This window comes from Engystomops pustulosus, chromosome 8 (assembly GCF_040894005.1).
Source record: "Engystomops pustulosus chromosome 8, aEngPut4.maternal, whole genome shotgun sequence".
NCBI lineage: Eukaryota > Metazoa > Chordata > Amphibia > Anura > Leptodactylidae > Engystomops > Engystomops pustulosus.
The window spans coordinates 15,625,387-15,648,767 of NC_092418.1; the positions used below are offsets into that span (position 1 = coordinate 15,625,387).

The 23,381-nt window shown below is 48.3% G+C and overlaps 1 protein-coding gene across 1 annotated transcript in view; it reads right to left on the bottom strand.

Annotated features, from left to right (window-relative positions):
• Positions 1-23,381, bottom strand: part of PEMT (phosphatidylethanolamine N-methyltransferase) — a 90,219-nt gene that overhangs the window by 38,655 nt on the left and 28,183 nt on the right. The window contains exon 3 of the mRNA XM_072119850.1: positions 11,875-11,990. Within this exon, the coding sequence (XP_071975951.1) occupies positions 11,875-11,990 (116 nt within the window). The remainder of the gene's footprint in view (positions 1-11,874; positions 11,991-23,381) is intronic.

Here is a 23,381-nt window from a genome sequence, read left to right on the forward strand (position 1 = left end):
ATTCCTGTTTATCTCATCAATCTATATATCTATCCATCCATCTCATATGTATTTTTCTTGTATCAAGTGAACTATCCATCCATCCTCCTTTCCTTCCATCTATCCATCCTCCTATCCATCCTCCTATCCATCCTCCTATCCATCCTCCTATCCATCCTCCTATCCATCCTCCTATCCATCCTCCTATCCATCCTCCTATCCATCCTCCTATCCATCCTCCTATCCATCCTCCTATCCATCCTCCTATCCATCCTCCTATCCATCCTCCTATCCATCCTCCTATCCATCCTCCTATCCATCCTCCTATCCATCCTCCTATCCATCCTCCTATCCATCCTCCTATCCATCCTCCTATCCATCCTCCTATCCATCCTCCTATCCATCCTCCTATCCATCCTCCTTTCCTTCCTTCTATCCATCCTCCTTTCCTTCCTTCTATCCATCCTCCTTTCCTTCCTTCTATCCATCCTCCTTTCCTTCCTTCTATCCATCCTCCTTTCCTTCCTTCTATCCATCCTCCTTTCCTTCCTCCTATCCATCCTCCTTTCCTTCCTCCTATCCATCCTCCTTTCCTTCCTCCTATCCATCCTCCTTTCCTTCCTTCTATCCATCCTCCTTTCCTTCCTTCTATCCATCCTCCTTTCCTTCCTTCTATCCATCCTCCTTTCCTTCCTTCTATCCATCCTCCTTTCCTTCCTCCTATCTCATATTGTCCATATAATTTATTATTTGTCAGATAATAATTTACTGTCCCCCAGTTCTCCTTTGGGATTATCTGATTTCTATGGTTCTTCCCCGGTAACAAGTGAGTAACAGACGATCAGAAGACGATGGATAATGTGACCAGTGATGAGAGTTTCCATGGAAGGACAGAAGGCTGGGGGAGGGGGGGCACTACATTAGGAGACGGACAATTTACAGTCACATGCACTTAATGGGTCTCAGTTTCCAGTGGAAATCCATTTATTGAGTGTAGGATTAAGCGGTAATTGCAGTATTTTGGGACGATCCCCGATTTTCCACCCCAAAGTCTGTTTAGTGTTTTTACACAAGTATTTTTTTCCATAAATCTCAAGCCTGGACCACATCCAGATCTCCGTCCTCCGAGGTCAACGAGCTCTTGAATCCAGGCCAAAAACCATTCATCTCTTTATCTGTTTGGAATGTTAAAGGGGCTTTATTACAAAAACATCTGTTCTTAAAGGGACAGAATTATCTGTGCTCTGATCAGATCAGTGCTGTGTGTTGTCAATCCCATGATGCCTCGGTGCAAAATCACACGGGCAGCTATAGAATCGAGCGTCTCGGCCGGCTCGGAGGACAGTGTATCTACATGTACAATGTAACTGTGTGACAGGGATCTATGTGATCAGTAGCAGTAGCTGTCATGAGAGATCATCTGTGGCCCCTAAGGTCCTACTAATCCGATTTCTGGAGGTTTATAAACAGAAGGATCTGTGACAGCTGCTAGATTAGCTTTGCCCTATTCAAAAACAAGTATACCCAAAAGTGAACTAAGGAAAGAAACTGGGGGTCAGAAGCTGGAGTTCACCAAAAGCGCATTGTCCAACGATAACGCACTGTGCCGCGAAGATCGTGCGCCCGATATCCTGCATGTGTCGCTTCCCTGCTCAGGTCCGCCGGAGTTCACCATCCTTTTAGTGGTGCATGTAAGTGCATTGTCTTGCGACTCAATTTGAGTGTTAAATCCCGCGCTCATATGTATGCACCCCCCCCCCTCTTATATGTGTTGCATGAGAACGATGCAGATACGCCAAAAAAGGATCACGTGCGCCAAAATCCCAGCGCAGACACCTGTTAAATACCTGTGCAAGCCGTGTAATCCGCGAAAAAAGGTGCACAGTGTCGAAAGTGCGCAGCGCGAACCTTAGTAAATGAGCCCCACGGTGTCAAGAAGCGCAGATTTTAGAAAAACTGAAACATCTAATTCCTAAGGTCCTATTAATCAGATTTTTGGAGGTTTATAAAAAGGAAAGGACCTGGAGGTGACAGCTGCTAGACTGACTCTTCTCTATTTATACCAAGTTTACCATCACTGGAAAACAAATTTGGTCAAGAAGTCCTCCATTTAATTAAAAAAGACACATTGGGGCTCATTTACTAAGGGTCCGTCGGACGCATTTTAATTGGGTTTTCCGGCAATTTCTGTTTTGCGCCGAATTGCCCCGGGATTTTGGCGCACGCGATCGGATTTTGGCGCATCGGCACGGCTTTCACGCAACAGAAATCGGGGGGGTGGGGGGGAGTTCGTGGTCGTCGGATAACCTGACGGATTCGGACAAACCGCGGAATTTTAAAAAGTGTGTCGCAAGTTCAGCACTCACATGCACCAGGAAGAAGCAGGTGAACTCCGGCGGACCTCGGCGCAGAAGCGACGGATGCAGGAACTCGGGCGCACGAGCATAGTGAATCGTGTCGGACCCGTATATCCTTGTCGGACAACGCACCACGGGACCGGGTAAGTAAATGTGCCCCATTATTTTCTTAGAGCATTATTAATCAGATTTTTGGCTAACTGTTTAATATCGGAGATCACAGAATTTTCTGATGAAAGTTTTCTGCTTCGCTACTGAGTGCAACCTTACCAGACCCCATGTACATAATGGCCACTGTACAGGGGGGGCGATAGCGCTGGAGGCCTGAGTGATGACTCTTCCACATCTCGCACATTAAGAGCTGTGAGTTTCCGATCACACATAATGGTTGTGTACATTGCGGATCTGCAGAGTCGGCAAACAAAACATTAAGCCTCATGTGACCTGTGTATTGGGGGGGGGGATCATGTATTCACACACAAAACATAGAAATCTCAGATCTGGCTGCCTCATCATAGCAGCCATTGCAGGGACACTATATGAGGTCACCCAGCTTTCCACAAACCCTGAATGGCACACTCATGGAGATACCCAGGATTTCAGTATAGCAGGGATTGCATTCATTTGGGTCACCCCAGGTAAGCATCATGATGGGAGTTGTACTCTTCAAGTATTTGCCCAGATTTGGTACGAGGTTCCGGTTCGCCTCGGTGGGCGGTGAACTTTTGGGACATCAGCTGAATGTTATTTTATCCAAATCAGATTAATCAGTTCTGTGAGTTCCCAGACAGTAGAGTCCATTGTGAAGAGTCTAGACCCCACACTCTCTTATGTAACGCTGATACCCAACATCAAAGGGTCCAGATCTTGTTAGGGTGGGGCGGGTCACCCACTGGGTCACACACGTCTTATGTAACTCTGCTCCGGGTCTCCATAAACACAACAAACGGGAAAAAGAGTCCGACGAGACACATTATATTATATAACTGCGAGGTATCTGAGTAATCCGTTCAAAGGGAACCCGTCAGCAGGAGTGACCATACAGACTGCAGCCAGCGTTATGTATTGTCCCTGGAGAGATGTGTAATCAGACCTCACACTGCTGTGCTCTGTGCTCTCTGCAGCCAGTGTTATGTATTGTCCCTGGAGAGATGTGTAATCAGACCTCACACTGCTGTGCTCTGTGCTCTCTGCCGCCAGTGTTATGTATTGTCCCTGGAGAGATGTGTAATCAGACCTCACACTGCTGTGCTCTGTGCTCTCTGCAGCCAGCGTTATGTATTGTCCCAGGAGAGATGAGTTATCAGATAGAGTTATATTCCAGTGGGAGTGTCCTCACACTGCTGTGCTCTTATCTCTCTGCAGCCAGTATAAGGTATTGTCCTTGTTAGTAGCAGCAGAACTATAAAATATGGATTTATATTCTAGGATTGTACTAGGGGCAGATTCTCACACCGCTGTGCTGCCAGGGTTGGGTATTGTCCCTGAAGAGATGTGTAATCATAGAGTATGTAGCAGCAGGACTGTGAAATCTAAATTTTATACTCCAGGATTACAGTTTCTTCATGTACATCTTGGGGTGCGCCCTAACACTGCTGTGCTTTGAGCATTGAACTGCTCTAAAATTCCTTGACCGTGCATGAAACAGGCTTATGGTAACATATTTTAGAGGTAGCGGCTCTAGAGCAGTTCAGCACAGCAGTGTGAGGACCCGCTCCCATCAGTACAATCCTGGAATAGAAAATCAGATTTCACAGTCCTGCTGCTACTAGACACACAAAGGTCTGATTACACAACTCTCCAGGAACAATCCCTAAGGCTGCATTCACATGACTGTTGCGGGATGTATATATGGCTGCAAGCTATACCCCCCCTCCCCCTCCATGGGCTGGAAATGGGCGCACGGAGCGGTACAACACACATGCGCCACCGTACCGCTCCATACACAGGGAATAGATAGAACATGTCCTATCTTACCCCTTAATACGGCGACGTGCACTGTGCATCTCTGTGGAGAGGTGGAGAGGTGGACATATGTTCGTGCAAGTGCAGCCTAACACTGGTTGCACAGAGCACAGAGCACAGAGCACAGCAGTGTGGGGACATGCCACCATGGTCTTGGCAAAGCGACAATCCTAGAAAATACATTCAGAATGCAGCTCTGGATGTAACTGGAGTATAATCCACAATGCAGAGGATCAACACCCTAAACACCCTAGGTAAATTGATTACTATAACCTCTGAAAGTGCGACGCCTTTAAATTGGGACGCCCCGTGCCCCCCTGCATGCGCAGCAGATGGCACCTTGAGGTGGATCCAGAAGCAGCGCCATCCCGCTGGCCCCTTCATGCAGAAAGCAAACAGCGCAGGTTGTGACAAAGTGCAGCAATATGTCAGATAAGAGACTGCTGAGACGTGTTGTGTCTGCAGAGCGTCGCCCCATTAACCCCTCCAGAGCTGCAGCTCGGGTGACCAGCAGAGTTCATACCACTCAGGATTTGCAGAAAGCTGGGGAACTTCTTGGATGTACGTTCCAATTGCTGCACTTGGAAAAGTCCAAGCTTTAAGAAATAACAGGGCCCAATATTTACTGCTCCGAATGCAATAGGCGGGGGACACAAAACCCTAGGTCACAATTCTGAAGGAATTCTGCAGTCTTCCTGCAGTGCATTGTGGGAGCTCAAACGACAGTTACACAACCGCTAACTGTCAGGTCACATGTCTTACAGAAGGGCGGGGCTAAAGGGCTATCAAATCCATCCATAAAAACAACATCCAATAACTCAAAATCGGTAAAGAATAACTAAAGCAAAGGATTTGCCAAAATGTTACACATTTCATGTACATTTAAAAGGCAAAATACTGCGAAAAAAGTAAAATTACACTATAATTATCTGTATCAGTGTTTTGTAGGGCGTGTTATAAGGCTGATCCACTGCCGCTCTACACAATCATAGGCATCACATCTGAGAAACAAGTAAATTGCTATGGAAGTGGATGTGACCCCGCCCCCAAAGCACAGGGTAACTCATTTGCATAAAATATATATTTTTTTTAAAGGATTTTTTTTCAAAAATTACTGAACTAAAAAGAGAGAAGTGATGCCTGGAAACTTAATCAAGTGCTCTACACAATAAGGTGTTACTTATGGGGTAATGTCAGAGTTTGGACATTTCCCTTTAAGGCTCCGGAATCCTGATAATATAATAAAATCTCCTCCGGCGATGCCGGGTGCTGCCATTGTACGACCATACAGGTATAAGTAGGTCACTGTGACAATGGCGCGCTCGCTTCCCCTTTAAATGGCGGTTACTTTGCTTCTAATTAGCAGTTAACGAACTTTACAAAGTAATCAGCAGGAGCATAAACAGAGGTGTCTGTGTCTTTATCATCCGCCCGTCCGTATACAATACAAATGTTTATCCGGCTAATTAATAGCGGCAGGAGAGACATGATGGGGGGCGGCGAGGCTTTCATCCAGGAGGCGGATAATTCACCGCTGGCAGCAAAATGCTGCAAAACAAACTGTTTAGTGGAAGAGATTAAGACATTAACAGCCAGATGATTGATTTGCCCAGTAATAACGAGCGCCCGCCATGTGAATGGACTCGTTACCTGCAGCCCGAAAGAGACCGGCGCCAGAGACTTCTCACCGAGGGCACAGGAGGCGCAGAGATACATATAATACAGCACATGCCAATACACCCGGAAAGTATCCGTATTATCCAGAATCATAGAACACCGGAAACACATTCCAAAGGCTTCATGTATCTGCAACCTCCACCCACCACCAGGACATACCCCAGAGCTGCACTCACTATTCTGCTGCTGGTGCAGTCACTGTGTACATACATGACATTACTTATCCTGTACTGATCCTGATTTACATCCTGTATTATACTCCAGAGCTGCACTCACTGTTCTGCTGCTGGTGCAGTCACTGTGTACATACATGACATTACTTATCCTGTACTGATTCTGAGTTACATCCTGTATTATACCCCAGAGCTGCACTCACTATTCTGCTGCTGGTGCAGTCACTGTGTACATACATGACATTACTTATCCTGTACTGATCCTGAGTTACATCCTGTATTATACCCCAGAGCTGCACTCACTATTCTGCTGCTGGTGCAGTCACTGTGTACATACATGACATTACTTATCCTGTACTGATTCTGAGTTACATCCTGTATTATACCCCAGAGCTGCACTCACTATTCTGCTGCTGGTGCAGTCACTGTGTACATACATGACATTACTTATCCTGTACTGAGCCTGAGTTACATCCTGTATTATACCCCAGAGCTGCACTCACTATTCTGCTGCTGGTGCAGTCACTGTGCACATACATGACATTACTTATCCTGTACTGATCCTGAGTTACATCCTGTATTATACCCCAGAGCTGCACTCACTATTCTGCTGCTGGTGCAGTCACTGTGTACATACATGACATTACTTATCCTGTACTGAGCCTGAGTTACATACTGTATTATACCCCAGAGCTGCACTCACTATTCTGCTGCTGGTGCAGTCACTGTGTACATACATGACATTACTTATCCTGTACTGATCCTGAGTTACATCCTGTATTATACTCCAGAGCTGCACTCACTATTCTGCTGCTGGTGCAGTCACTGTGTACATGCATGACATTACTTATCCTGTACTGATCCTGAGTTACATCCTGTATTATACCCCAGAGCTGCACTCACTATTCTGCTGCTGGTGCAGTCACTGTGTACATACATGGCATTACTTATCCTGTACTGATCCTGAGTTACATCCTGTATTATACCCCAGAGCTGCACTCACTATTCTGCTGCTGGTGCAGTCACTGTGTACATACATGGCATTACTTATCCTGTACTGATCCTGAGTTACATCCTGTATTATACTCCAGAGCTGCACTCACTATTCTGCTGCTGGTGCAGTCACTGTGCACATACATGGCATTCCTTATCCGGTATTATACTCCAGAGCTGCATTTACTATAGAAGTACAGATTTAAAATTAAACCCTATACATGCTAATTCTTACTGGAAACAGTCAGCAGAATTTTTGAAGTCAATACTTCTCCGAGAGCAAATCAACCTCTGTGCATTTACTGAACAAGCATGGGCTGCATGAAGAGTTCAGCTCTGTGAAAAAATGGTTATTGGAACATGGACCAAATTCTGAAACTTAAAAAGGGATATTCCTATAAAGACAAGATTCTTAAAAATACTCAGGATAACAAAACAACACATTTTCTAAATACTAGTGAATGTTGAGAAGCTAAATAAAAATACAGATATATCCTGTAGCCTGATAATCTAAGCACATTGTCAGCACACAGCATCTCATAGCAGAGAGGGATCATGAAGTGTCAGCTTAGAAAGTTTAAGGGATTAAAAATGATCTTTATTGTGTAGACATCACTAGGGGATTGAAATTTGAGAACTTTCCTTCAAGGATACTTCTCCCATGTGAGTGCAAGCTCTTCAGACCAGCTCCCTTGTACAGCAGCTTTGCCAAGGATGTGTTCAGCCTCAATACCCATTACCCAGGAGGAGCCAGATCCGCTGTGTTCAGCACCATCTGCTTCTTGGCACAGCGCAGTTTGGCAGAGACAATTCTGTGCAGAATCTATTTCCGTGTGGGTCACATACGACCGCCGAGCCATGGATGAGACGGCTCGGAAACATGACAGAGCAAACAGACCACATCTGCCCAGAAAATCGCATATAATTACATCCTCGTTTAACCCAATTACCTAATTTTACACAACATGGGCCGGGTCCCCTATGGAGATTGCGTTCGCTTGTTTTTTTGCTCTTTATATTAAATTCACAAAGTAAAATTAACAGAAGGAAAAAAAAGAAAGTAGCGAAAAGTGAGAGGACAATGGTGAGCGCCAAACAAGATTACAATGTTCTACTATTTGTTACTAGTAAAGATGTCTCCATGGTAACAGACAACAAAAGCAAACTGTGTAGTCTGACCCTCCTAATTAGTCATCAAATCTGTCAAGGAGAATGATAGAAGGCAGCATGCCCCCAAGATTGGACCCCACGGGGGGGGGGGGGTGATCTTTTACCATGGAAGCAGATAAACCAGCGAGGGACCTGAATACACAAAGGGTACAGTTACATTAGAATGCTTTCTTACTTTTAATTTAAATATATATGGAGGGAATGATCTGTACTAACTCACTGTTATCTGGTTTGCACCACACCGGGAATCTAACATCACAGCATCACAAGATATGTTTAACAAAATAAGTGGCAACACTACAAAGAGATCAAGTAAATGAAATCTTTCATTGCCGAAAAATCACAAAGGAAAACAAACATGACCATGTGTTATGTAAAAGGCAAAGGAGAGTAGAAGACTGTAGTAACAAGATGTTATGATCTGGAAGGATGAACGCAATGTGCAACATCAGGGCACACTGGTAGTTGCCCCATACGTACTATAATAACTACTATAATACTGCCCCCTATGTACAAGGATATAACTACTATAATACTGCCCCCTATGTACAGGAATATAACTACTATAATACTGCCCCCTATGTACAAGAATATAACTACTATAATACTGCCCCCTATGTACAAGAATATAACTACTATAATACTACCCCCTATGTACAAGAATATAACTACTATAATACTGCCCCTATGTACAGGAATATAACTGCTATAATACTGCCCCCTATGTACAAGACTATAACTACTATAATACTGCCCTCTATGTACAGGAATATAACTACTATAATACTGCCCCCTATGTATAAGAATATAACTACTATAATACTTCCCCCTATGTACAAGAATATAACTACTATAATACTACCTCCTATGTACAAGAATATAACTACTATAATACTGCCCCTATGTACAAGAATATAACTACTATAATACTTCCCCCTATGTACAAGAATATAACTACTATAATACTGCCCCCTATGTACAAGAATATAACTACTATAATACTGCCCCCTATGTACAGGAATATAACTACTATAATACTGCCCCCTATGTACAAGAATATAACTACTATAATACTGCCCCCTATGTACAGGAATATAACTACTATAATACTGCCCCCTATGTACAAGAATATAACTACTATAATACTGCCCCCTATGTACAAGAATATAACTACTATAATACTGCCCCCTATGTACAGGAATATAACTACTATAATACTGCCCACTATGTACAGGAATATAACTACTATAATACTGCCCCCTATGTACAAGAATATAACTACTATAATACTGCCCCCTATGTACAAGAATATAACTACTATAATACTGCCCATATGTACAGGAATATAACTACTATAATACTGCCCCCTATGTACAAGAATATAACTACTATAATACTGCCCCCTATGTACAAGAATATAACTACTATAATACTGCCCCCTATGTACAGGAATATAACTACTATAATACTGCCCCCTATGTACAAGAATATAACTACTATAATACTGCCCCCTATGTACAAGAATATAACTACTATAATACTGCCCCCTATGTACAGGAATATAACTACTATAATACTGCCCCCTATGTACAGGAATATAACTACTATAATACTGCCCCTATGTACAAGAATATAACTACTATAATACTGCCCCCTATGTACAAGAATATAACTACTATAATACTGCCCCCTATGTACAAGAATATAACTACTATAATACTGCCCCCCTATGTACAAGAATATAACTACTATAATACTGCCCCCTATGTACAGGAATATAACTACTATAAGCCTGCCCCCTATGTACAGGAATATAACTACTATAATACTGCCCCCTATGTACAAGAATATAACTACTATAATACTGCCCCCTATGTACAGGGATATAACTACTATAATACTACCCCCTATGTACAGGAATATAACTACTATAATACTGCCCCCTATGTACAGGGATATAACTACTATAATACTGTCCCCTGTGTACAAGAATATAACTACTATAATACTGCCCCCTATGTACAAGAATATAACTACTATAATACTGCCTCCTATGTACAGGAATATAACTACTATAATACTGCCCCCTATGTACAGGAATATAACTACTATAATACTGCCCCCTGTATATCTCGGAGTGTCTCCCATCCCTCAGGTAGGTATCATGCAGGGTGCCGCTATCTCCTGGCTCTTGTAGTGTTGTCAGGTCTTCTGATAGGGAGTAAATACAAGGTCGGTAAACATGTTGCGCTGCTGATAGGACGACTCCAAGATACAGAAATCACTTAAGTGAAGAGAAGGTTGTGATGTTGCACAAGGTAACAAGGTCAGTGACTCGGCCCCTCCCGCCCTGCACTATGTATGGGTCATACAATAATTATTAGGCCAGGAAGTTAGAAAAGAATAACTGGACCGACATTATGAAATAACAGAATTTCGGGTAAATCAGGCGAAACCGAAAATCCCGGCGAAGCTGCTAATCCCCAGGACACATGGGAGCAGCGCCCCACACCCTGCATGGATTGCTCAGACCCCTGTGATGTAAGTGGGGCCCCCGCTCCTCGCCACCTCCGCAGGACAATACATCCTCAGACGTCTGGAGGTTTTATAACCAGATCACGGACGGTTATGGGTAATCCTCTCATGTGACGCCGGTTCTGTACTACTGATGTAACCCATAGCCAGAGGAGGAGAGACCATTCCTGTAGCATCATGGTCAGCAGTCTCCAGGTTTTGGGAAAGGTGGGTAACAACTAAGATGGCCGCCATCCATAGACACAGACCTCTGTGACCTGTGATTTATACGCTGTCGTCTGTTCTCATCCCTTACATAATTGTATCATCTAGTTATGAAACATATCAGAAACTTCTGGCGGCGGCTTCTATAATGAATTTACCAAAATAATTAGTTTTCAGAGTATTTATAGACGGAAGATCCTGATGAGCGGAGTCAGATGATCAGAGCGCGGTGGGAAACCCTCAGTTTACATAACCTTTGTGTCAGCTGTTAGTAACAGCAGGACTGTGAAACATGGATTCATACAACAAAACTGTGACTTCTCCAAGTGCACGTCCTCACACTGCTTTGCTCCTAGCTCTACACATGGAGCCCTCCACCAGTCCTCCTCTACATTTTGAGTCATTCCTGTACCAGGCTCCTGGTTGGACATTATAGTAGTCACTTAGAGCAGAGGGGAGATGCAGAGAGCCAAGAGAACAGCAGTGTGAGGACGTATCACCAGTTCACTTGGAGAATTTACAATTCTGGAACGCAAATCCATAGCAATCACTAAGAGCAGAGGGGAGATGCCCTGAGTCACTTTAATGCAGAGAGCTAAGAGCACAGCAGTGTGAGGACGCATCACCAGTTCAATTCTGGAATGTAAATCCATATATCACAGTCCTGCTGCTACTAACGACATACACAAAGGTCTGATTACACATTTCTCCAGGGTTAATACATAACACTGGTCGCACATTGTATGGTCACAGCCGCTGACGGGTTCCTTTTAAACAAAATAAAACATTAGTTTCAGAAACATTTCAATGAAGGATCTCACCAGTGACTCCTGTAGATGGCCAGGAATATGATCACAGCCCCCAAGACGTAACAAGCAAGGTGCGGGGATCCGAAAAACCTGGAGAGCGTCCGTGTGCGATACTCCCATCTTGCCACCTGTAGGGACAACAAGCAAAGGTTGAAGGGTTAAAGCATAGTCTTTGCAGGTGCAAAGTGGACAATCCCTTTAAGTTCCTCACACATAACCGTTACTATTGTGCTGGCGTGGCGTGCCAACCTGTCGCCCATAGTCGTGTATTATTACGTGACCGTATCTCCGTCTCTGTTGTGCCTCGTTTTGTGTACACAGCATCGTGCCCTATTTTCGATGTATCCAACTGGGACAGGACGCATCTCCCTAGCTACAAGCCGCTTGTGTTTATTAGTCAAACCTCGGGTATCCAAGCCAACACCCCGGAGCACGTCGAGAAGGTCGGGCGGCGGCTGCGTCACTTCTCCGCAGAGTCCCATAGAAAAGGAGACAATGGCGCTAATCGGACAACCATCGCTTACTGTAAAATACAATGGCCGTAACCCGGAGCAAACAGATCGGTGCCCGGAGCTGGCAGAGGTGACGTGAGGTGTGTGGCTGCACAACGGATGCACGCTCCGAGTGATGCCCCCTGCCCCAAATCCTCTTACAATGAGGGGTAAACAAGCTACCCGCTTCACCGAGCACAGACCTGGCACCGACCCACAGCCGGAGCCGCCCGATACCCTGCAGTGGTACCTATGGGATGGGAATTCAATTTCAAGAGCTCTGCTTGCTGTCACCGCTGCTGATTTTATACAATTGCATCACAACAATTCTAAGCGTCTATTTACTGTACCAAAAACTCAGCTCGGAAAAGCACAACTAGTTCTGGATGAGGACCCAGCCCTCCAATACTATCAATTCGCTGACTGCAAGCAGAGATCTCGGTAAAGCAAGATGCAAACACAGCCCTCCAATCCTATCCATTTGCTGATGGCAAGCAGAGATCTCGGTAATGCAAGATGCACCCCCCAGCACTCCAATACTATCCACTCACTGACGGCAAGCAGAGATCTCGGTAAAGCAAGATGCAAACCCAGCCCTCCAATACTATCCACTCACTGACGGCAAGCAGAGATCTCGGTAAAGCAAGATGCAAACCCAGCCCTCCAATACTATCCACTCGGTGACGGCAAGCAGAGATCTCGGTAAAACAAGATGCGGAACGTGAAATGTAAAGCATTAATCATCGCTCGGATTAGTCATATGAAGCGTCCCGAAAATAAATGGTGCAGCGTCCGGCCCCCCCGTGCGGCGCGGCCTCTCCTCCATCTTCTCGTGTAGGTGTCAGTGGAGACTTTCCCGGAATTGTGTTCTATGTCATATATGATAGATTTCACTACTACAGGTGCGAATGGAACGGTTCCCATAAACGCTGCCATATACTGTAATCGGAAGGGGCGATTTAAAGGGCACAAGACTACGAGATCAGACTACAGGGGGGTTGTCGGTAGTCTGTCACCATGGAGACATGTAGGTCTGTATAGGAGCTGTAGACGCCCAAAAAAGTAGATTTTTACACAATATGTAGCAAATTAGTGGAGGCAATAAAAAGATACAGTTGCGAAAGCGTACATACCCTGTAACATGACTTAATCTTACAGTGAGCGAGGGAACGCCAGGTGTTATGGCGGCACACGTCGGTCAGATAGGAGCCTGCGTACGGTAAGTATTACCCAATGTCAGACGTCTGTGCCGTGTCCCTGAGACTGGTAGGAAACACCAGGTGCGGCGGATTGTGACACACTCGTCCCGGTCTGGTCACCCCCTTAATGTCCTCTATGTACTGTACTGTGTGTGTGTGTACTAATCCATGGATCAATTGTTAATATATTATATACATTAATATACGTCTATAGCGGCTGGCTCTACAAATCATACATATATATATGTGTGCAAGTATATGTGTAAGTAAGTATGCGTGTATGTGTGTATGCGTGTATATATCACCCTAGATCTGCTTCCTGGCTGGCGAGGGGGCTTCTGTACACTTATGGGTGCCATCTCTGCGTCCGACACCCATAGGTGCCCAGAGCTCCGCCACTCTCACTGCTCTGTCCCTGTGTCAGTCCTCACTGTAGTTCCGGAATTCTATTTATGAATCAACCAAGATTAGAATAAATAGTCCCGGTCATCTTCTCATACAATAGAGCGAGGAATTGTGGGATAGACTTCACAAAGTACTTACAGATATAATACTGCAGATACTAGAGTATCAGAGGTGACCTAACAGCAAGTATGTTATGTTACCAAGTGTATTTTGAATGAGAATTTCCACTCAAAAAACATACCATATGTACTCGAGTATAAGCCTAGTTTTTCAGCACAAAAACCCCCAAACTCGGCTTATACTCGAGTAAAAAATATAATCAAAACTCAGCTTTCTGGCTTCCCCCCGCTTTTGCACTTATACTGCGGCAGGGGGCTGGCTATATACTATGGCGCAGGGTCCGGCTGGCTATATACTGGGGCAGTGGGCTGGCTATATACTGGGGCAGTGGGCTGGCTATATACTGGGGCAGTGGGCTGGCTATATACTGGGGCAGTGGGCTGGCTATATACTGGGGCAGTGGGCTGGCTATATACTGGGGCAGTGGGCTGGCTATATACTGGGGCAGTGGGCTGGCTATATACTGGGGCAGTGGGCTGGCTATATACTGGGGCAGTGGGCTGGCTGGCTATATACTGGGGCAGTGGGCTGGCTGGCTATATACTGGGGCAGGGGGCTGGCTATATAATATGGCGCAGGGTCCGGCAGGCTATATACTGGGGAGACTGTGACCAATGCATTTCCCACCCTCAGCTTATACTCGAGTCAATAGGTTTTCCCAGGTTTATGTGTTAAAATTAGGAGTCTCGGCTTATACTCGAATACAAAATTCAAGTAACAAAATGAAAACTAACTACAGCCACCACTAGGGGCCCACAGAGAGTCAGAGTTCAAGTAAACAGTCCACACCAAGCTCTTTAGCGCCCCCTAAAGGGGCCACAATTATCTAAAAAAATGTAAAAAAATAATTCCAAACTATAAAAATGTATTTTTAGTATTTTGTGTAATGATACATATTCGGGCTGCGCGGCCTCATGCTGCTGACACATAGCCGAGTAACATACTGACCGGTCACTCGTGCACATCACCACGATACAGACAATCCGGCAGCTGCAAGTCGGGGGGGGGGGGGGGTTCTATAAATATCAGCCAAAAACTGGCCTGAAAATAACTAATTGGCCATTAGAATCTAATCCCGGAGAACATGCGCTGCCTCTGTGCGGGACAGAACATTGGCTCAGCGTCTGGATGGAGTGTCAGTCCCTCGTCACCAGTCACTTGGCAGCCCTGAGTCACGTCCATGGTCTGCGGTGGCCAAGGAATGATGGCAGGAGCCGAGGTCACGGCAATGTGTGCGCTACAGGACAACAACAGACACAGGAGCTGATGAGATGTGTATCCAGACCTATGTATATGTTGTTAGTAGCAGCAGCACTGTGAAATATGGACTTATATTCCAGTATAATAGAACTTAGGGCATGTCCTCACACTGCTGTGCTCTCGGCAAGCCAGTGTTGGGTATTATCCCTAAAAAGATGTGTATCCAGACCTATGTATAAGGTTGTTAGCAGCAGCAGGACTGTGAAATATGAACTTATATTCCAGGATGGTAATACTAGGGGTATATCCGTACACTGCTGTGCTCTGTACTCTCTGCAGTCAATGTTAGGTATTGTCCCGAGTGAGATGTGTAATCATTTCTTTGTGTATGTTGTTAGTAGCAGCAGGTCAGTAAAACACTGTAGCATGTCCTCACACTGCTGTGCTCTTACCCCTCTACAATATAATTCTCCATTGTTTCTTCCCTGAGTGACTGCTTTACTATCCAACCAAAAGCCTGTTAGAGTTTTAACTCCGGGCAGAGGGGAGGGGCTGTGGAGCAGCTCAAAGCAGAGAGCTAAGAGGACAGCAGTGTGAGGAAACGCCCCCCTAGAAACAGCAAAGGATAACAAAATACAGCTATTTCTGTAACGCCAACCAATGCATCTCATCTCATCTCAGCAGTGAACATTAGAGATGCAAAATTCTTTAATAATAAAACATTCCCATTAGACACCAAGGATGTATTTACCAATTATATATTAGTAGTACTCTTACTCATGTTCCCACTAGACACCAGGGATGTATTTACCAATTACCTTATATACTCGAGTATAAGCCTAGTTTTTCAGCACAAAATTTGTGCTCAAAAACCCTAACTCGGCTTATACTCGAGTCAAGTAAAAACATAAAGACAAAACTCACCTTTCTGACGTCACCCATAGGTCCTCTTCTGTCTGAGACAGTCTGAGACAGAAGAGGACCTATGGGGGACGTCGGTAAGATGAGTACAGTGTTATTTTTTTTCCTACTACAGGGGCTAGGCAGGCTGTATGCTACAGGGGTTGGGCAGGCTGTATGCTACAGGGGCTGGCAGACTATATACTGGGAGGCTGTAACCAATGCATTTCCCACCCTCGGCTTATACTCGAGTCAATAGGTTTTCCCAGTTTTTTGTGTTGAAATTAGGGGTCTCGGCTTATACTCGGGTCGGCTTATACTCGAGTATATACGGTATATATTAGTAGTACTCTTACTCATGTTCCCACTAGACACCAGGGATGTATTTACCAATTATATATTAGTAGTACTCTTACTCATGTTCCCACTTGACACCGGGGATGTATTTACCAATTATATACCGTATATACTCGTGTATAAGCCGAGATTTTCAGAACAAAAAATGTGCTGAAAAACCTCGCCTCGGCTTATACACGAGTCAATGATAAAAATAAATACATTAATACTCCCCCTCCGTTGTCCCGATGTTCGTTGCGGCTCCCGGCGGCTTCTTCACTCTTCACTGGCCGGGAGATCGCGTTGGCCGTCACACACGGATGACGTCATCAGCGGCGACAGCGCGGCATCACAGTGTGCGACTGCCAGCGCGATCTCCCGGCCAGAGAAGAGTGAAGAAGCCGCCGGGAGCCGCAACGAACATCGGGACAACGGAGGGGGAGTATGAAGTTTATTTCTTTATCCGTATGGGGGCAGCGCTGTGCACTACTGGGGGCAGCGCTGTGCACTACTGGGGGCAGCGCTGTGCACTACTGGGGGCAGCGCTGTGCACTACTGGGGGCAGCGCTGTGCACTACTGGGGGCAGCGCTGTGCACTACTGGGGGCAGCGCTGTGCACTACGGGGGGCAGCGCTGTGCACTACGGGGGGCAGCGCTGTGCACTACGGGGGGCAGCGCTGTGCACTACGGGGGGCAGCGCTGTGCACTACGGGGGGCAAGCTGTATACTACGGGGGGCAGGCTGTATACTACTGGGGGCTGGCTGTATACTACTGGGGGCTGGCTGTATACTACTGGGGGCTGGCTGTATACTACTGGGGGCTGGCTGTATACTACTGGGGGCTGGCTGTATACTACTGGGGGCTGGCTGTATACTACTGGGGGCTGGCTGTATACTACTGGGGGCTGGCTGTATACTACTGGGGGCTGGCTGTATACTACTGGGGGCTGGCTGTATACTACTGGGGGCTGGCTGTATACTACTGGGGGCTGGCTGTATACTACTGGGGGCTGGCTGTATACTACATGGGAGCTGGTTGGCTGTATACTACATGGGAGCTGGTTGGCTGTATACTACATGGGAGCTGGTTGGCTGTATACTACTGGGGGTTGGCTGTATACTACATGGGGGCTGGTTGGCTGTATACTACATGGGGGCTGGTTGGCTGTATACTACATGGGGGCTGGCTGTATACTACATGGGGGCTGGCTGTATACTACATGGGGGCTGGCTGTATACTACATGGGGGCTGGCTGTATACTACACCCTCGGCTTATACTCGAGTCAATAGAATTTCCCAGTTTTCGGTGGTAAAATTAGGGGTCTTGGCTTATACTCGGGTCGGCTTATACTCGAGTATATACGGTATTAGTAGTACTCATGTTGTTCTAGGTATAAGATACTAACAGGATAAGTGGCGCTTCTGTCAGTACAGACGCCCCTGATCTAATGGCTTCCTGTGAATGTTCGTGTAAGCGATGTCATATAGTGCAGGGCCCGGGGTGTGGAGGGCCCGGGTCCACCGGGTCATACATGAAGACTTCCAGGAACCGCTCTACAGATATTCTCAATCTGTTGGTATTTTTTGCATGGCACAGAAACAAATCGGGGAGGGGAAGCGGATACGGTCTTCACGTGACGGCCGCTCTGACGAACAGAACATAAGTCGCTAATTAATTTGTCCGAGCGCGCGGCGATTATATCTGGGGAGGTGGAAGGGGTGAGGATTATTTTAATGTGTTCTCTCTGCAGAGCTGATGGGCCGGGGCTGATGAGATAATGGCATGCGCTGTACATCGCCCGCCGCTCGCACACTAATTGGGCCTGACCTCCTGGTACTGGCTGGTAATTGAGTACAACGTCTACTCGCCCGGGTTGGTTCCCATCACTTAGATACAAGTTCAGCCAGAAATACATCTACATCCTCTGCCGGGTGTAAAAATACTTTCAGGGATTACACAGAACTTTACTCTCCAACCTCCGTCAACCCAGTCTACCTCCGTCAACCCCCATCTACCCCCTTTTCCCTCCCATCTACCCCCATCAACCCCCCCCCCCCCCCCGTCTACCCCCATCTAACCCCACTTACCCCATCAACTCCCATGTACCTCCATCCGCTGCCGTGACCCGATGCAGTGTCATAGAATTATAGGCTGTATAAGATGGATACATTGTATTGTACATTATGCTGGAACCAATCCCACATCTCTGAATAATGGGGCAGAGCAATGAGCGGCGTTCAATCATGTGATCATTGTCAAGGGGTAAAGGAAATTGATTGCATTTGCCAGGAAATAATTTCTTAATCCGCTCACCTTTCCTCCGGTGCCTCATCCTGTTCACTTCTTCCTCTGTGACTGGCTCAAAGGAAGAAGTGTCCGGGCTCCTCTACCTGCATCAGTGACCCTATCCCCTCGCCCCACTACCTGCACTAGTGACCCCCATCCCCTCGCCCCACTACCTGCACTAGTGACCCCCATCCCCTCGCCCCACTACCTGCACTAGTGACCCCCATCCCCTCGCCCCACTACCTGCACTAGTGACCCCCATCCCCTCGCCCCACTACCTGCACTAGTGACCCCCATCCCCTCGCCCCACTACCTGCATCAGTGACCCTATCCCCTCGCCCCACTACCTGCACTAGTGACCCCCATCCCCTCGCCCCACTACCTGCACTAGTGACCCCCATCCCCTCGCCCCACTACCTGCACTAGTGACCCCCATCCCCTCGCCCCACTACCGGCACTAGTGACCCCCATCCCCTCGCCCCACTACCGGCACTAGTGACCCCCATCCCCTCGCCCCACTACCGGCACTAGTGACCCTCATCCCCTCGCCCCACTACCGGCACTAGTGACCCCCATCCCCTCGCCCCACTACCGGCACTAGTGACCCCTATCCCCTCGCCCCACTACCGGCACTAGTGACCCCCATCCCCTCGCCCCACTACCGGCACTAGTGACCCCCATCCCCTCGCCCCACTACCGGCACTAGTGACCCCCATCCCCTCGCCCCACTACCGGCACCAGTGACCCCATCCCCTCGCCCCACTACCGGCACCAGTGACCCCATCCCCTCGCCCCACTACCGGTAGCAGTGACCCAATCCCCTCACATCTAGTACAGTCTCTCTCCCCAGCAGTCACTTCTCACCTCACTAACATCTTCAACCTTTCTCTCTCTTCTGCCTCTTCTTCCCCTCATCTTTCCAGCTGTTGCCCCATTACTAAAGACCCTTCTCTGGACCCATCCAGTGCTGCGACCTACTGACCAATCTCGTATCTCCCTTTCATCTCCAAACTCCTGGAAGGCCCGGTCTGTTCTCTATAACCGGCAATCTCTCCGCTAACTCCCTCCATGACCTCCAACAATCTGGTTTCCACTGACACTGCTCTTACTAAAGTCTCCAATGATCTCCTCACTGATAAATCCATAGCTGATTATTCTCTCCTCATTCTCCTGGATCTCTCGGAGCGTTTGATACTGTGGACCACCAGCTCCTCCTCAGGGGCTTCGCTCCATTGGCCTATAGGACCCTGCACTCTCTTGGTTTTCTTCCTATCTCTCGCACTTTCAGCGTCTCCTTCTCTGGATCTGTCTCTTCTCCTCTCAGTGTCGGGGTCCTCAGGGCGCAGTCCTGGGTCCTCTCCTCTCAGTGTCGGGGTCCCCAGGGCTCAGTCCTAGATCCTCTCCTCTCAGTATCGGGGTCCTCAGGGCTCAGTCCTAGCTCCTCTCAGTGTCGGGGTCCTCAGGGCTCAGTCCTAGGTCCTCTCCTCTCAGTGTCGGGGTCCTCAGGGCTCAGTCCTAGGTCCTCTCCTCTCAGTGTCGGGGTCCCCAGGGCTCAGTCCTAGGTCCTCTCCTCTCAGTGTCGGGGTCCCCAGGGCTCAGTCCTAGGTCCTCTCCTCTCAGTATCGGGGTCCTCAGGGCTCAGTCCTGGGTCCTCTCCTCTCAGTCGTAGGTCCTCTCCTCTCAGTGTCGGGGTCCTCAGGGCTCAGTCCTAGGTCCTCTCCTCTCAGTGTTGGGGTCCTCAGGGCTCAGTCCTAGGTCCTCTCCTCTCAGTGTTGGGGTCCTCAGGGCTCAGTCCTAGGTCCTCTCCTCTCAGTGTTGGGGTCCTCAGGGCTCAGTCCTAGGTCCTCTCCTCTCAGTGTCGGAGTCCCCAGGGCTCAGTCCTAGATCCTCTCCTCTCAGTGTTGGGGTTCCCCAGGGCTCAGTCCTAGGTCCTCTCCTCTCAGTGTCGGGGTTCCCCAGGGCTCAGTCCTGGGTCCTCTCCTCTCAGTGTCGGGGTCCTCAGGGCGCAGTCCTGGGTCCTCTCCTCTCAGTGTCGGGGTCCCCAGGGCTCAGTCCTAGATCCTCTCCTCTCAGTATCGGGGTCCTCAGGGCTCAGTCCTAGCTCCTCTCAGTGTCGGGGTCCTCAGGGCTCAGTCCTAGGTCCTCTCAGTGTCGGGGTCCTCAGGGCTCAGTCCTAGGTCCTCTCCTCTCAGTGTCGGGGTCCCCAGGGCTCAGTCCTAGGTCCTCTCCTCTCAGTATCGGGGTCCTCAGGGCTCAGTCCTGGGTCCTCTCCTCTCAGTCCTAGGTCCTCTCCTCTCAGTGTCGGGGTCCTCAGGGCTCAGTCCTAGGTCCTCTCCTCTCAGTGTTGGGGTCCTCAGGGCTCAGTCCTAGGTCCTCTCCTCTCAGTGTTGGGGTCCTCAGGGCTCAGTCCTAGGTCCTCTCCTCTCAGTGTTGGGGTCCTCAGGGCTCAGTCCTAGGTCCTCTCCTCTCAGTGTTGGGGTCCTCAGGGCTCAGTCCTAGATCCTCTCCTCTCAGTGTCGGAGTCCCCAGGGCTCAGTCCTAGATCCTCTCCTCTCAGTGTTGGGGTTCCCCAGGGCTCAGTCCTAGGTCCTCTCCTCTCAGTGTCGGGGTTCCCCAGGGCTCAGTCCTAGGTCCTCTCCTCTCAGTGTCGGGGTCCTCAGGGCTCAGTCCTAGGTCCTCTCCTCTCAGTGTCGGGGGTCCTCAGGGCTCAGTCCCAGGTCCTCTCCTCTCAGTGTTGGAGTCCTCAGAGCTCAGTCCTAGGTACTCTCCTCTCAGTGTCGGGGTCCTCAGTCCTAGGTCCTCTCCTCTCAGTGTCGGGGGTCCTCAGGGCTCAGTCCCAGGTCCTCTCCTCTCAGTGTTGGAGTCCTCAGGGCTCAGTCCTAGGTCCTATCCTCTCAGTGTCGGGGTCCTCAGGGCTCAGTCCTAGGTCCTCTCCTCTCAGTGTCGGGGTCCTCAGGGCTCAGTCCTAGGTCCTCTCCTCTCAGTGTCGGGCTCCTCAGGGCTCAGTCCTAGGTCCTCTCCTCTCAGTGTCAGGGTCCTCAGGGCTCAGTCCTAGGTCCTCTCCTCTCAGTGTCGGGTTCCTCAGGGTTCAGTCCTAGGTCCTCTCCTCTCAGTGTTGGGGTCCTCAGGGCTCAGTCCTAGGTCCTCTCTTCTCTGTGTCGGGGTCCTCGGGGCTCAGTCCTAGGTCCTCTCAGTGTCGGGGTCCCCAGGGCTCAGTCCTAGGTCCTCTCCTCTCAGTGTCGGGCTCCTCAGGGCTCAGTCCTCTCCTCTCAGTGTCGGGGTCCTCAGGGCTCAGTCCTAGCTCCTCTCCTCTCAGTGTCGGGCTCCTCAGGGCTCAGTCCTGGGTCCTCTCCTCTCAGTGTCGGGGTCCTCAGGGCTCAGTCCTGGGTCCTCTCCTCTCAGTGTCGGGGTCCTCAGGGCTCAGTCCTGGGTCCTCTCCTCTCAGTGTCGGGGTCCTCAGGGCTCAGTCCTAGGTCCTCTCCTCTCAGTGTCGGGGTCCTCAGGGCTCAGTCCTAGGTCCTCTCCTCTCAATGTCGGGGTCCTCAGGGCTCAGTCCTAGGTCCTCTCCTCTCAGTGTCGGGGTCCTCGGGGCTCAGTCCTAGGTCCTCTCCTCTCAATGTCGGGGTCCTCAGGGCTCAGTCCTAGGTCCTCTCCTCTCAGTGTCGGGGTCCTCGGGGCTCAGTCCTAGGTCCTCTCCTCTCAATGTCGGGGTCCTCAGGGCTCAGTCCTAGGTCGTCTTCTCTTCTCTCTCTATACTGCCCCCATTGGACAAACCATCAGCAGATTTGGTTTCCAGTATCATCTCTCTGCTGATGAACCCCAGCTATATACTTCTGCACGTAACATCAGCCCTGCCTTACTCCAGAACACTAGTGACTGTCTCTCTGCTGTCTCTACCATCATGTCCTCTCTCCTTTTGAAACTTAATCTTTCTAAGACTGAACTTCTTGTCTTTCCACAATCTACTTACTGACCCAACCCTGGCCTCTCCATCTGGGTCTGTGGGGTCACTATAACACTGAGGCAGCAGGCCGCTGTCTTGGGGTTGTGCTGGACTTGTTTGCACCATATAGTCAATCTCTTGCTCGCTCTTCCCGCATCTCAGAAACATCTCCTGATTCTCTGTCTAGACTCCTGTAACTCCCTACTAATTGTTCTTCCACTTACTAAACTCTCATCTACAATTTATTCTTAATGCAGCAGCTGGGCTCGTGTATCAGAGCAATCACTGCATGAAACTGCAACTCTGCCTTTACTAACCCATCCAATGTCCTCCTCCCTCTTATCCGGCAAACACCAGATCCCAAGGTCCAGGCTTCTCTGCAGTCACATTCACCTTGGTCTCTGTATATGAGATGCGGCTGATTACTTGATCAAGCAACTTCAACTTCATATATTAAATCATTTTTATTGTGTTCCCCTATAAAGAATGATTGGACCATTATACAAGCTCTTATATATCACCCCCCGCCCTCATCCCCATAGACTGTAAGCTCTTGTGTCACCCCCTCATAGACTGTAAGCTCTTGTGTCACCCACTCATCCTCATAGACTGTAAGCTCATGTGTCTCCCCCTCATC